The 13,638-nt window shown below is 40.4% G+C and overlaps 1 protein-coding gene across 1 annotated transcript; it reads left to right on the top strand.

Annotated features, from left to right (window-relative positions):
- Window positions 1–7,747: 7,747 nt before the first annotated feature.
- Window positions 7,748–12,409, top strand: l(3)07882 (Nucleolar protein 14 homolog l(3)07882). The gene is made up of 10 exons (XM_077443515.1): window positions 7,748–8,068; window positions 8,151–8,356; window positions 8,431–8,531; window positions 8,606–8,949; window positions 9,027–9,160; window positions 9,228–9,340; window positions 9,412–9,821; window positions 10,872–11,875; window positions 11,956–12,111; window positions 12,195–12,409. The coding sequence occupies exons 1-10, from the start codon at window positions 7,874–7,876 to the stop codon at window positions 12,292–12,294; spliced, it is 2,763 nt and encodes a 920-aa protein (XP_077299641.1). The 5' UTR covers window positions 7,748–7,873; the 3' UTR covers window positions 12,295–12,409.
- Window positions 12,410–13,638: the final 1,229 nt, after the last annotated feature.

Raw genomic sequence — 13,638 nt, 5'->3', positions numbered from 1 at the left:
AGTACCACTGCGGGCGCAAAAGGTACGGTAAATGGGTTACATTCCAAATGTGAATCGCTAACAGGATAACCACCGATTTGGGCAATATTTGGGCATTTTACTATACGGCAATTTTTGATGCGACAGGAGATCCACGTGAATGATTTTCGTAGCGGCGGCTATCCTGTTAACGATTCACATTTGGGATGTAATCACCGAACCAAAAGGTACTCATCAGTTCCACGATACATAAGGTTCTTATATTTTACTTTTAATTCAAAGTGGCTATTAATAGTAAAAGAAACTAATATAGACCTTGTAAAAAAAGCACCATCGGGAATATATGTAAAAGATCCTATATATCCATAGAAGTAGAATGCATAGAAGGTGTACAGACTCCAGGGATGTTCAACTCGAGAGCACCCCGGAAGTCGGTTTTCTGAGATAGCTAGTGGTAAGCTTGGGCGGGGCTGGTTTCCTCAAGGTGCCTTCCTTCGTCGTCGGTGGTCTGGTCTCTGCTGATGTCGGCTGCTCTGCTATGTCCCTTTCTCCTTCGTAATGTGCGTGGGATGCGTGATGTGGAAAAAGGGAGGAAATTGTATAATAATAAAAACAGGTTGTAATTCTGTTTGTATGGTGACTGTATTTTATATATGTATAAATACAGAGAATAAGCAGGGGGGGGGGGAGTCCGTCGTGAAATTAGCGCGCACGTGTTCGAGAGGTTATGATAACTTCACTCCTCACGTGACTACGTGATCTGACTTCGACGAAGAAAGACCAGGATTTCCTCACTACTCACCGGACGTATACTGAAGCTGTACTTCCAGTATCGTCTGCCGATCCAGGCTGAGCTGATCGGGACTCGGTGGTGGGAACAAACTCGGTAGCGAACAGAGATGTTCACTCGACCGAAGCGGAAAACGAATAGGAGGCGGGGACGCGCGCTCGGCGCCGATCTCCCTCCAAAACGGCTCCTTTGGTCGTAACGCCACGAAAGCTGACCATGAAGACTTGGTCGGAACATACTCCCCCCGTTGGAAGTCAGAGGATCGAATTCCAAAACAAACAAGAATTAATGGTGCACAAGCGACTAATGAAATACACAAAAACCAAGCAAATAAGCAAAAAAATAACAACAAAATAAAAAACAACACAACAAAATAACCCAGTCAGCAAACAAAATAACATTAGTCCACCGTCAGTTTCCCATCCTACATAAGCAGCTGACTAAGCCGGCAAGAAACAAACAAAAAATAGACAAACAAACAACCAAAACACCAACAAATAACCAACACCAATGCTAGGTAACAATATTGTTCAACCGTTATATGTCCCAATCTATCCTGATAGCTCCATTACAAAGCACCAATCAAACCAACAAGAGAAGCATAAAAGAAAAGCAACTCAAAAACTTAAGTTAAAACACATAAACTGAATCCACAACACAGATACAAACAACGCGCCAACTTTAATGTGGGACGTTATGAACGTTCGCCACACCGTTGCACAAATTCACTGAGTGCTGCTCGACTGGCAGTCGAGCTACTCGCCGGACTGCTCGCTTGGTGTTGCTGATGGAGGAGTAGTAGGACCTACTCCTGTGCCCCTGTCTGCCAGGGGCCGCTGCTGCATGTGCTGGTGTGGTAGCACCCTCGCTCCGGGTTGATCGACCAGATCCTCCTGCTGTTGCGCAACTAGTGGTGCGCCAACTAGGAACTGGCCAGGAGTTATGGGAGCTGGGTTGGGAAGGTCGAAAGATGTGAGGGTTAAAGGGCGCGGGTACATTGCGCTTCGGCAAGCGGAATCTTCGTTCCGCGTAAATACGCGATTCGTCCAGGGGACGCGTAACTGTCTTGACTGGACGTCTCGCGCCAAAACAAGATAACGGATCACGACCCGTTGTGTGATGGCAATTCCGAGAATCGCTTGAAACTGTGGGCGCTTCTAGAGAGCCGCCCAATATCCAGCCGAAAGCTGTATTCATCATCGCGATGCGTCCTCCTCTGTCACCGCGTGACTTGGAGGGAACTAAAATGGTACGTTTGCCATTGCGTAACATCGCATGATAGGCGTCGCTGCCTATCACCATATCCACTGTACCGGGAATATCGAATGACGGATCGGCAAGGGGGAGATGAAGCGGCAAATGGCTCCGAATCTCGGACACGTTGCGCGATGGAAGTTGATTCGCGATCTCGGGCATGATTGCGCAATCGAGATCAACACTGGAGCCCTGATTGGGGATGCGCGGTAGAATTCGAATTACCGCGCCACTAGTAATGGACGTCCTATTTGAACCTATTCCTACCAGGTTGACGTCCATCCTTTTCGACTTTAAGGCGAGTCGCCTTCTTAAGTCTTCAGAGATGAGGTTGAGTTCGGAGCCGTTATCTAACAATGCTCGAACCTTGTGCGAACGTCCATCTCCGCCGCGAACTTGTACTTCCACAGTGGATAACAGGACAGTTCGGGCGTGAGAAGGCGATACGCGTCTCACCGAGTGTAAAACCAACGATGATTTTACGGGTTTGGCGTTCTCTGATTTCTTGGGGCTCCGATAATGTTTGGCCTTATTTGAAGGCGAAGTTTGGTATGGAGTTGAGTCATGTAACATGGTGTGATGGGCATGACCGCATTTGAAGCATCTCTGCTTTGTTTGGCACGCGTGAACTATGTGCCCTGGCCTCAAGCAGTTGAGACATAGTCGACGTTTTATGGCGTTCGACCTACGCTCATCACAGCTCATTTGGCGGAATGATGGACAGGCTAGCAGAGAATGACTTCCGCTGCAACTGATGCAGGAGGGGCGTTCCCTCCTCACATGCAGAACTGCTGCCTTCGGATTCGTAATGGTTCTTGGTCGAGGATTCGACTCGCTTTTTAAGACGAAGTCGGCATTTTCCATCGATTGGCACTGGCACGTTAGAAAATGCATTATTTTGCTAAACGTGCAGTCTTCATACTTGGGAGTCTGAAGCTCCCATTGCTGAAGTGTACTCCGGTCGAGTTTTCTGGTGATAAACATCACCAGAATCTCGTTCCAGGTCTCGACCCGGACGCCCAAGTTAACGAGCGCACGTACATGCATGTTGGCATCATCTATGAGACGACGCAGACTGACGTGATTGTTGCTCACGACTGGCTCGGCTTCAAGCAATGCCTGAAGGTGATACTGAACAACAATTTTTTTGTTGTTATAGCGTTGATCCAAAATGGACCACGCGCTCGTAAATGAATCTGAAGCTAATTCCAAGCCGTCAACTAAACGTTGGGGCTCTCCTTTTAGGCTTCCTAGTAAGTATTGGAACCGGGCGATTTGCGAACTCTCGCCGGCCATAGCGGCCAAGAAGCGTTGTGAAAAAAGCGGCCAATTTTGGACGTTGCCTTCGAAGGTGGGCAACTCCAAACGGGGCAATTTTATTGCCGAATTTGATTGCGGTACAGGTGACATTGTGAGGTTAGCGCCATCTAACGGTGAAGCGCTCAATTGCGGCTCACGCAAATTGATTGCTTCGGTGCATCGCACGAAGGCGGCCATATGCTCCCTATCAAATAGGTCCACGACGGATTCGGAGGCCTGCGCCTCTTCTTGGTCCAGCTCGTTTATCTGAGCTTGGATCGCTTCGAATTCAGACAGTAATGGTCTGATTGTTTCGAGCCTGATTCTGAGCTCGAGGATGCTCAGATCGTCCCCCAATTGATTCGCGTTTCTCGTTAACCGAGCGCGAATTCTTTTCCGCGTATTTTTAAGCGTACTCAAAGACGCCATTATTGAAATGCGACGAAATCAAACAAAGGAAAAAATGGACGCGGGAAAAAACAAAATGGACGTTGACGACCAAAAAAATAGCAACAACAACAGAAAAATGCTAATTACGACCAACCTGGATTCGACGACGTTGGAAGACCAGCTCTGAAGACATACGGAATCGAAGGACCAAATGTACAGACTCCAGGGATGTTCAACTCGAGAGCACCCCGGAAGTCGGTTTCTTAGAAGCTCGTGGTAAGCGTGGGCGGGACTGGTCTCCTCCAAGGGATCTACAGGTCGTCGTCTGCGGTCTGGTCTCTGCTGATGTCGGCTGCTCTGCTATGTCCCTTTCTCCTTCGTAATGTGCGTGGGATGCGTGATGTGGAAAAAGGGGGGAAATTGTAATAATGAAAACAGGTTGTAATTCTGTTTGTATGGTGACTGTATTTTATATATATATGTATATACAGAGATCAAGCAGAGGGGGGGGGGGGAGTCCGTCGTGAAATTAGCGCGCACGTGTTCGAGAGGTTATGATAACCTCACTCCTCACGTGACTACGTGATCTGACTTCGACGAAGAAAGACCAGGATTTCCTCACTTCTCACCGGACGTATACTGAAGCTGTACTTCCAGTATCGTCTGCCGATCCAGGCTGAGCTGATCGGGACTCGGTGGTGGGAACAAACTCGGTAGCGAACAGAGATGTTCACTCGACCGAAGCGGAAAACGAATAGGAGGCGGGGACGCGCGCTCGGCGCCGATCTCCCTCCAAAACGGCTCCTTTGGTCGTAACGCCACGAAAGCTGACCATGAAGACTTGGTCGGAACAGAAGGGTCATTGTTAACAAAGGTATCGTCTAAAAGCGAGCCATCGAAGAGAGAGACGGAAAATCAGAAGAGATACAAGAGAGAGAGAGAGAGAGAGAGAGAGAGACAAAGTTTAGCAAACAATGAGCAAAAAATGAACAAACTCTGCCGCGCAGAGTTTTTATAACAACATTTTTGGAGGCTGAGAGTGATTCTATGCATTCTACTTCTTTGTATATATCACTAGATTTTTAATTTTTCAATTTTAACCCTTTGGCTGCTACGAGGTTTTTCAATGTCCAAGCGAAAAATGCTAACATTTGTAATTATTTTGAAAAAAAAAAATATTGTGGCGGCTCGCTTATACGACATGGTCGAGTTTGGTTGCCTTCCTGCGAGTGGGAACCAACTCGGCTGGGTTCGGAGAGCTACTACTCACTCTGTCTTCAGCTGTCATATAATAAACACGTGCATTAACATGCCAGTCGTCTCATTCGTTCATCCTCCATACTGGTGACCCCCGACATCGAGCCACGCAGCCTCGATCAATTTCAACATGCCGCTCATCCCTGCCTCGCCGAGTCAGGCGGGAGAAGCTACCCGCCGCGCCCCCATCGCCATCAACAGAGCGCGTCGCGGGCCGCGGGTGACAATAAACGAGCAGACACGGCTACCTACCTACCTACCTACCTACCGACGTCCAGCCACAACGTCGACGACAGGTGCTTTTAAAAAATGGGGGAGCGAATGAGACGACGATCTTGACAGCTGGATGTGGAGTCATGCGCGATCCACTACACATAGAACGGTCATCCAGCAACACAAGACATACACCACCTCAGCACCATCATCATCATCATCATCATCAAGGCCCCGTCCGTCCCCACGAGCGTCGTCACGCCGAGACGGGCGGTAGCGCTACAACACCTCCACGAGCCACAACGACTCACAGTCCAGCTCGGAGTATCATCAACCACATCGATGCCCCTGCCGCCCCCGCCGCCCCACCAACCGACATCAGCCTCGGAAGAGCGCCGCCGCCGCAGCATCGCATCGCGCGACCATCGGACCACCCACCGTCCTGCTCGCGACGTCACCGCCCTCGAATCTACCGACCATTCAGGGCGGTACACCTATGTACACAGCGGATGACCCACGTCAACATTTTTTTTTCTCCCCACGTAATAATTTTTTCTCTTTGTGTAACAACAATTTTTTTTCTTTTGTAAAATTTGTTTCTTTGTAATTTTGGTATCGCTGATGCTGGGGGGGGAGTGATGTGGCGGCTCGCTTATACGACATGGTCGAGTTTGGTTGCCTTCCTGCGAGTGGGAACCAACTCGGCTGGGTTCGGAGAGCTACTACTCACTCTGTCTTCAGCTGTCATATAATAAACACGTGCATTAACATGCCAGTCGTCTCATTCGTTCATCCTCCATAATATAATATTTTTTTTTACATACTTACTTCGCCGAACACTCGTAATTTTTATAATACTTTATATACATTTTTAAGAAGCAGTCGTGGACTCGTGCTCTCTCTTTCTGTCTTGCTTTTACATGCGTGCGTGCGAAAGAGATACCTACATATATACACTAAATAAGTTTTGACGATTGTTTTCCGAGGCTTTATTCTTTTCAATAATCTATTTTTAGATATCGATGTATCCTTACAACATGCGATATATTCGAAACAGGTAGCGGTCTCTCTCTCTTTCTTTCTTGGTTTTAATTGTGTACGTATGAGCGAGACACACAAGGATGCGAAGTTTCTAATAATCAAATAATTTTTCAACATGTATCATAAACATTTTGTATGCATTTCAGTTGCATTTGATTGATTGCATGAATTCGTGACGTCTCGTGACCTATATAATTGAAAGCGGATTTCTATTGTTTTTTGCCATTTATTTTAACTCTGCAAAATGATATCGGACAGTGAAAGTGATGAAAGCGAAATAATAGCTCCTCGCCGAGGAACTCGACAAATCAGCAGCTCTACTGATTCTGAAAATGAATTTATCAATAATAATCAATTCCCAAGTAATAACTCCTTATATGACATTGACAACGAACCCGAAATTTACTTTGATGATGAACCCGAAATTGAAGAGCTTTTATTTAAAAAATTGATAAATATTTATAAAGCTTGATTGAAAAATAAATATAAATACGTATATAAAAAAAATGTTTCGTGCCACTGATGCGCTGGTGGCTCAAAGAAAGTATTGAAATACGACAATTAATGACGTCAACAACGATCGTCGTAGCAATCTTCGCCGATTTCAAAACAACGATTTATCGTTGTTGTAGCAGTCAAAGGGTTAAAACTAAAGTTGTCAAAAACCATAACACGACCTATAGCTTTCAGGGAAAACGGATCATTTCGAACATTGTGATCGCGCAAAAGCTAATTATTGTCACTTCAATCGTGAATACAAAATATCTGCGACTCAAGTTAGTATGATAGTTAGCGTATGAAACTCTCGATAGATAGAATTTTCAGATGCCAGATGATCCGTAATTGACATTTTAGTGACGTGTGCGAGATCACTTTGCGCGGAATAATCACCGAACCAGGTTTCAGATGTATATATTTGGGCGGTGACCGTCACCGCACCGAATGTTAAAAAGTCGAAAATGTTCGTTTACCATGCATACATATGAAAAACGGTTAGTATACATATCAGTGGCATGCGATAAAAGTCTCTCTCCCCCCATCGTACATCCTCAATTAATTCGCGCGAGCAGGACACAACAGGAACAATAGGAACAGGCTTTTCCTCCCGTATTCTGCGCGCGCACATTAAACAAGGCTGTATGACAAAAAGAGAGATAATTTCACCGCATGCCACTCATATATATTATATATTCATAGTACCATTTACCATGCACCCTTTTTTTTGATCTTTCGACGTAAGATCTTTCGATTTTTGATCTTTGCCTTCCGATATTTGCGTTTTCGACCTTTTCACTTTCAGTCCCGTGAGGTAGACCCATATTTGGGGTCCTATTTTTCATATGAAAAACCTACATGCGTACAAAAGGTTTTATCTGAGAATCGGTAATGTTTGTGACAAATAAAAGAAACGTAATAATGTATTAATTTTCTTTAAATCCAGACCGAAAATTTGGGGATTTCTATCGTAAACTTTTCAATAGTCACCGATATTTGTGATAAAACAAAGGCATGGTCGATAAGCTTAGTTTTATGATTAAGCAGTTGTCGCACATCGCACACTGCACGTGTGTCGTTGGTTATGTTTGCTTGGAGACTTCTTAGCGCGTGTTTGTGAATATAGATTTGTTTATTTGATTATACTTTGGTAAAATGGTGAAAGTAAAGAACAAGAAGAATTTCGGCTTAGCCGACAAACTACACACTAAAAAAGCACAAGTGAAATTCAAAAAACAACTAAATCCATTCGAAGTCCACATAAATAAAGAGAAGTTCAAAATCTTAGGCAAAAAAACTAAAAATGATAGAGGCTTACCTGGAGTATCACGGGCTAAAGCAATGAAAAGGGTAAGCATATTTTCTATACTCAATAATGTGAAATGAGTATGAACGTTGAAATCAGTTGAATCATTTTCTTTTTTTTTTGTAGAGAAAAAATACTTTGGGCTATGAACTCAAACTGTTCAAAAAGTCCAATACCTTTCTAGACAAAAGAATTGGAGAAAAGAACTCTGCAATATCCGAGGAAGACAAAATGATAGCACGATTTACTGCGGAGAAAATTCAACAGCATAAATTTAAATCCGGGAAACAAAGTATTTATAACCTAGCCGAAGATGAAATTTTAACACACAGGTAATATAATTATACATACATTCCTATATTTTATCCTATAAAACAATTCCTAAATAAAATGCTAATCAATTCAGAGGACAGACTTTAGAAGAAATAGAAAAATTCGATGACCCTCGATCTGATGATGAAGACGACGATGAATATTTACAACAAAAGAAATATGGGAATCTTCAAAGTATAAATTTACAATTTAATATATAAGTATTATATTTCAAATGTATATGTTCTAATACTCGCTGTAATGTTCAGATGATTTCGTGGCTGATGCGAATTTTGGCGGTGGAGTATTGTCAAGAAGTGATCATATCGATGGTGCTAAATCACGAAAAGACCTCATTGAACAACTTATAATTGAATCTAAAAAACGCAAATTGGAAAAACAAAAATTGAAAGAAGAAACCTTGGACTTGACAGAAAAATTAGATTCAGAATGGAAAGATTTACATCCCATTGTATCAAAAGACTTCAATAAAGAAGTCGAAAGTAAAACCGAAAAGCCATCTTTGATCGATAAATTACTGAATGAACACAATAAAAAAAACGAAGAATATGATAAAACCATGAGGGAATTGAAGTTTGAACCTCGTGGCACGGTAATTTTAAATATTTTATAAATTTTTGATAAAAGTTACCAACATATTTTCGACATTACAATTACATTTGTTTTTAGCCTTCTGATAGACTCAAAGGTGAAGATGAAATTGCAAAACAGGAAAAAGAAAAACTCGAAAAATTGGAGAAAGACAGATTAGCACGCATGAGAGGAACTGCTGTTAATGAATTTCCCACAAAATCTAAGCACAGGTATACCTTATCAGCCTTTTATTAATTTGTCTTTCATATCAGTTTGCTTATAAATACATTTCAACAGGTCTGCCGATGATCTTGATGATGGATTTCAATTTGACGATAGTCCTGAAATAATGATAGCTTATAACAAAGATGGAAAACTTCTCGTACCTTTGAATGATACAACTAAAAATGGTAATCTCTCTAATTTTATTATTATTATTATTATAAAATTGGCTTATTAATAATTTATTTTTCTGTCATAGACGAAGAAGTGGAAGAAGATGAGTCATCTAATGATGATAATGAAGAAGAGTCAAATGACGAGTCAGGAAATGAAAGTGATGATTCGTTAAATGATCTAAGAAAACTTGAAAACTCTTCTGATGAAGATGACGGTGAACTTAAGGCAAAAGTTGTTGACAAATCCATCACACGTGATTTACAGCAAACTATGAACCGAAAACGTAATGTAAGTCATAGTAGTGAGTCAGAACAAACGAAAAAGACAAAACTTATTACAGAAAGTAATCAACATCAATCTTGTCAAGTTCAAATTGATAATGCTGATGACAATATTAAAAAAGATTTGCAATCTAGAAAATTGATGATGGAAAAAGCAGCTAAAGAACTACCGTTCACTTACGTAATGCCTAATAGCTACGAAGAATTAATTGTAAGTTTACTCATGTTTAACACTTTGCAAGCGGGTCACGGGGATTCTTGTGTTCTAAAAATATTTTTAATCAAAGACATCTCTGTAACTGGATACATACTTAATATATAAATGATGAGTATCTTTATCTCTTCATCTTTACTACTGGACATGTCAATTATTTGACCTAAATATAAATAATTATTTACTACTTCTACTGGTTTATCATCTAATGGGATGTTTGGACGAATGAATGTTGTTTTTAAATACTAAAATGCCACTCTGCCTGAAGAAAAAGATCTTCGATCAATGCATTTTGCCAGTGATGACGTATGGATGTGAAACTTGGACACTGAACGCCAAGATGCTACACAAAGTCCAATGCATTCAAAGGAGTATGGAATGCTGTATGCTCGGCATAACGACGAAAGACAGAAAGCGGAACACATGGGTGAGAAGTATGACAAGGGATGTGGACATAGTGGATAGAGTAAAGAGATTGAAATGGCAATGGGCGGGCCACGTGGTTAGAATAATGGACGAAAGAAGTGCTAGAATGGCACCCGAGAGAATGCAAAAGGGTAAAAGGAAGATCGCAGGGAAGATGGGTAGACGAAATTAGCAATATATGTGGGGTGAGAGTTACGCAAAACAGAGACGAGTGGAAGCGTGTTGAAGAGGCCTTCATCCAGCAGTGGATGGTGAATGGCTGTAGATGATGATGATGTAAATGATAAGATAGGAATCTGTTCTATATATTTTTCTCTTGGGACCATTTAAACTAATAACATGTGTTTGACATACATATATTACACCCGTTCTTATCAATCTTTCCTGTGTTTTTTCCCTATTTCACCCCAAAATGAAATTCATATGTATTTTTTCAGGAGACGTTCACCTTTTCGGTACATTAAGTTGCTTTTGTAAATTTCAATTTAATTAATCTTATACGAGTTTTAGCGAGTATCAAAAATATGCCCGCATTCCTACCTGCTTGCGAAGTATTAACGTACTTTTTATGTATTTAGCAAGTTTTTTAATATTGAAATACTTTTGTCGTTTTTGTTTAAGGTTATTTTAGAAAATCAGCCACCTGACTACCAGCATGTCATTATAGAGCGCCTAATCAAATGTAACCATCCCAGTTTGGGCGAAGGAAACAAGGAAAAACTTGGAAATCTATTCGCATATTTACTTCAACATTTAAATGACTTGTTTTCCGCTGAAAATATAACCAATCAGGAAGAACTTATAAATGCATTTAAATGTTTTGATAGTCTCATCTGTCATTATTATAACATTGCCCAGATGGATCCATTGAATGCAAAGAATTGCATTATAGAAGTCGTTAAAGAAAAATATGAAGATTTCAAGAAATATCCTAAAAGGTTTCCGGGATTGGATACCCTGATATTTTTTAAGCTCGTATCTGTCCTATTTTCGACATCCGATATGAAACATCCTGTGGTAACGCCGTGTGTTTATTTCATGGCGAACTTGCTAACAACGTGTAGAATCAGAAGTAGCATCGATTTAGCCAAAGGCTTATTCATTGTAACCCTTGTATTGGAGTATACTTCATTTTCTAAACGGATTATGCCCGCTGCTTTGAATTTTATTGGGGGTGTTTTATCGCTATTTGTTCCCACACACTTGAGAAAAGAAATAATTGTGATTCCTCCGTTCAAGTTGATGGGCAATCCCTTCTCGCTTATATTCAATGAAAAGTTTGATAAGTCTATATCAATCGATGGTCTAATGCCCATTCAATATTTATTAAATGAAAACTCAAGTGAAGAATTCAAAGTTCATATTTTGATTAATACTCTGAATATTTTCACGGCATTTTGCAATCAATCTACAGAATTCCATGCTCAAAAAATACTATTTAAATACCATATTGATATAATAAATTTACTCTCGAGACAGAAATATCCAAAATTGATCAAAAATCATATTAATTCTGTAAAAACAAAGGTAATGGAGAGTTTTGAAAATAAGTCATTGCAACGTTTAGTTGAAGACAATAAACTTCCAAAGATGTTCAAAACTTATGAACCGTCTTTTGAAACCGAGTAAGTACAATTTTTTTATTAACAACTATTAGAAATTGAATAATCACGCGATAAAAAGTTTACAGTATGAATAATATTAGTTTCAGTGGTAAAAAGAAAAAAGTCATGTCTAAGGAAAAAGCCGAGCATGAAAAACTTCTGTATAAACATAAAAAAGAGATGAAAGCAGCTCTGAGAGAAATTAGGAGAGACAAATCATACATTAGTTCTGTCAAAATTAAAGAACGGCTTAAAAGGTAAAATAATAACAAGAAAAAATAAATTATTCTTATTTAATCGTTTGAACTTTTATACATGATCAAACTTTTTTTTTTTTCAGTGATGATATTCGCAAGCAAAAAGTCAAGCGAATATACTCTGAAGCGTCTTTACAACAGGGTGAACTCAATGCACTTCAACGCGGCAAGAAGAAAAAATAAAATCATTTTTATTGCTATTATTAATTTTTTTTTTTAATAAATGTTATTTATCCAAAAGATATATATTTTGTAAAATATGTTTTAGTATTTTCAATAATATACAATTTTCAAATACATTGAGTTCTATCTATGAGTATTTAACCGTTTGCCCGCGACTGTCTTCCATAGAATTTCTGAACTTTGCGCGGGATTTTGAGCCTTACATGCGCCTATTTTAACTGTTTTAAGGTTCAAAATTGGTTGAATATGTCACTGAAAGTTAGATGCCATCTATTCAATTTGCTTAAAATGAATATATACCAGTCAAAATTAGTGTTTTGTGGAACCATACTGAAACTTCGTTTACGTGACGTCACGTCTGTTGAACAATGGCGACGATACGTCTCAATTGTATGAAGAATGATTATTTGACAATTAAGCCAAAACTACGAGATATATTATGTATTTTATTGTTTAAAATAATACTTTATGTGTTAATTAACATATCTGGTTACTTGAGTAAATATTAAAATCTGTATTTAAGGTCGAAAACTCGATGCCAAATTGGCGAAAAAGGTGCCGCGTACAGGGCTTGTTCCCTATATTTATTGCCGCGGGCAAAGGGTTAAATACAGATTTATCGCTCCGCTACTAATGGTTGCAAACATTGATGTATAATACACTAGATGGGCCCTGACGTGTGATTTTGGTCGGAGATCTTGTCTTCACTGAGGGGTGCGGGGGGTTTAACTAGCGGGGAAGTTGGGAAAAAAAACCTACGACGCAGTGGTACCTACATACCTACTGAGAGAAACTGTGCATGCGCCAAAAGGGAGACCAGTATAAAGCGTGAGGGCGGATCTATGTGTATTATATATCTATGGTTGCAAACCACGCGGCCGCATGCTCATTTTATACTTTTGTCTCAGCTTTTGCCATTTTAAACTTGTCAGAAAGATCCAACTCAATTTTAAGAATTGCCAATCATCAATGTACATCGAAATGTCATCTGCGCAACTCCATTAATATCTCGTCTTTCGTACATGCTGAAATTCAAATAGTCAAAATCCAATCGAAATGAGCATGCAGCCGCGTGGTGTGTAACCATTTGTAGCAAACCCAGATCTATATACACAAAAATAATGTTTTTCTGTCTGTCTTGTCAGGTATGCGTAGAAACTTACATGAGGTGTGCATGTACATGCACACTTTAAAAATAACATACTAAAATTTCAAGTGCATATCTCGAATAGTTTTTGAGTTACAGCGAAATATACGCGGTATATTGGCGATGGTGATAGTGCCACTTAAAAAGGATTGTTGGATTTGAATCCATATGATGTTCCAATACAAAAACTTTAGTGT

The sequence above is a fragment of the Arctopsyche grandis genome, chromosome 12 (genome assembly GCF_051622035.1).
Source record: "Arctopsyche grandis isolate Sample6627 chromosome 12, ASM5162203v2, whole genome shotgun sequence".
Classification (NCBI taxonomy): domain Eukaryota; kingdom Metazoa; phylum Arthropoda; class Insecta; order Trichoptera; family Hydropsychidae; genus Arctopsyche; species Arctopsyche grandis.
Note: the sequence above shows the minus strand (reverse complement) of the source record. Positions and strands in the feature narration are given on the sequence as shown.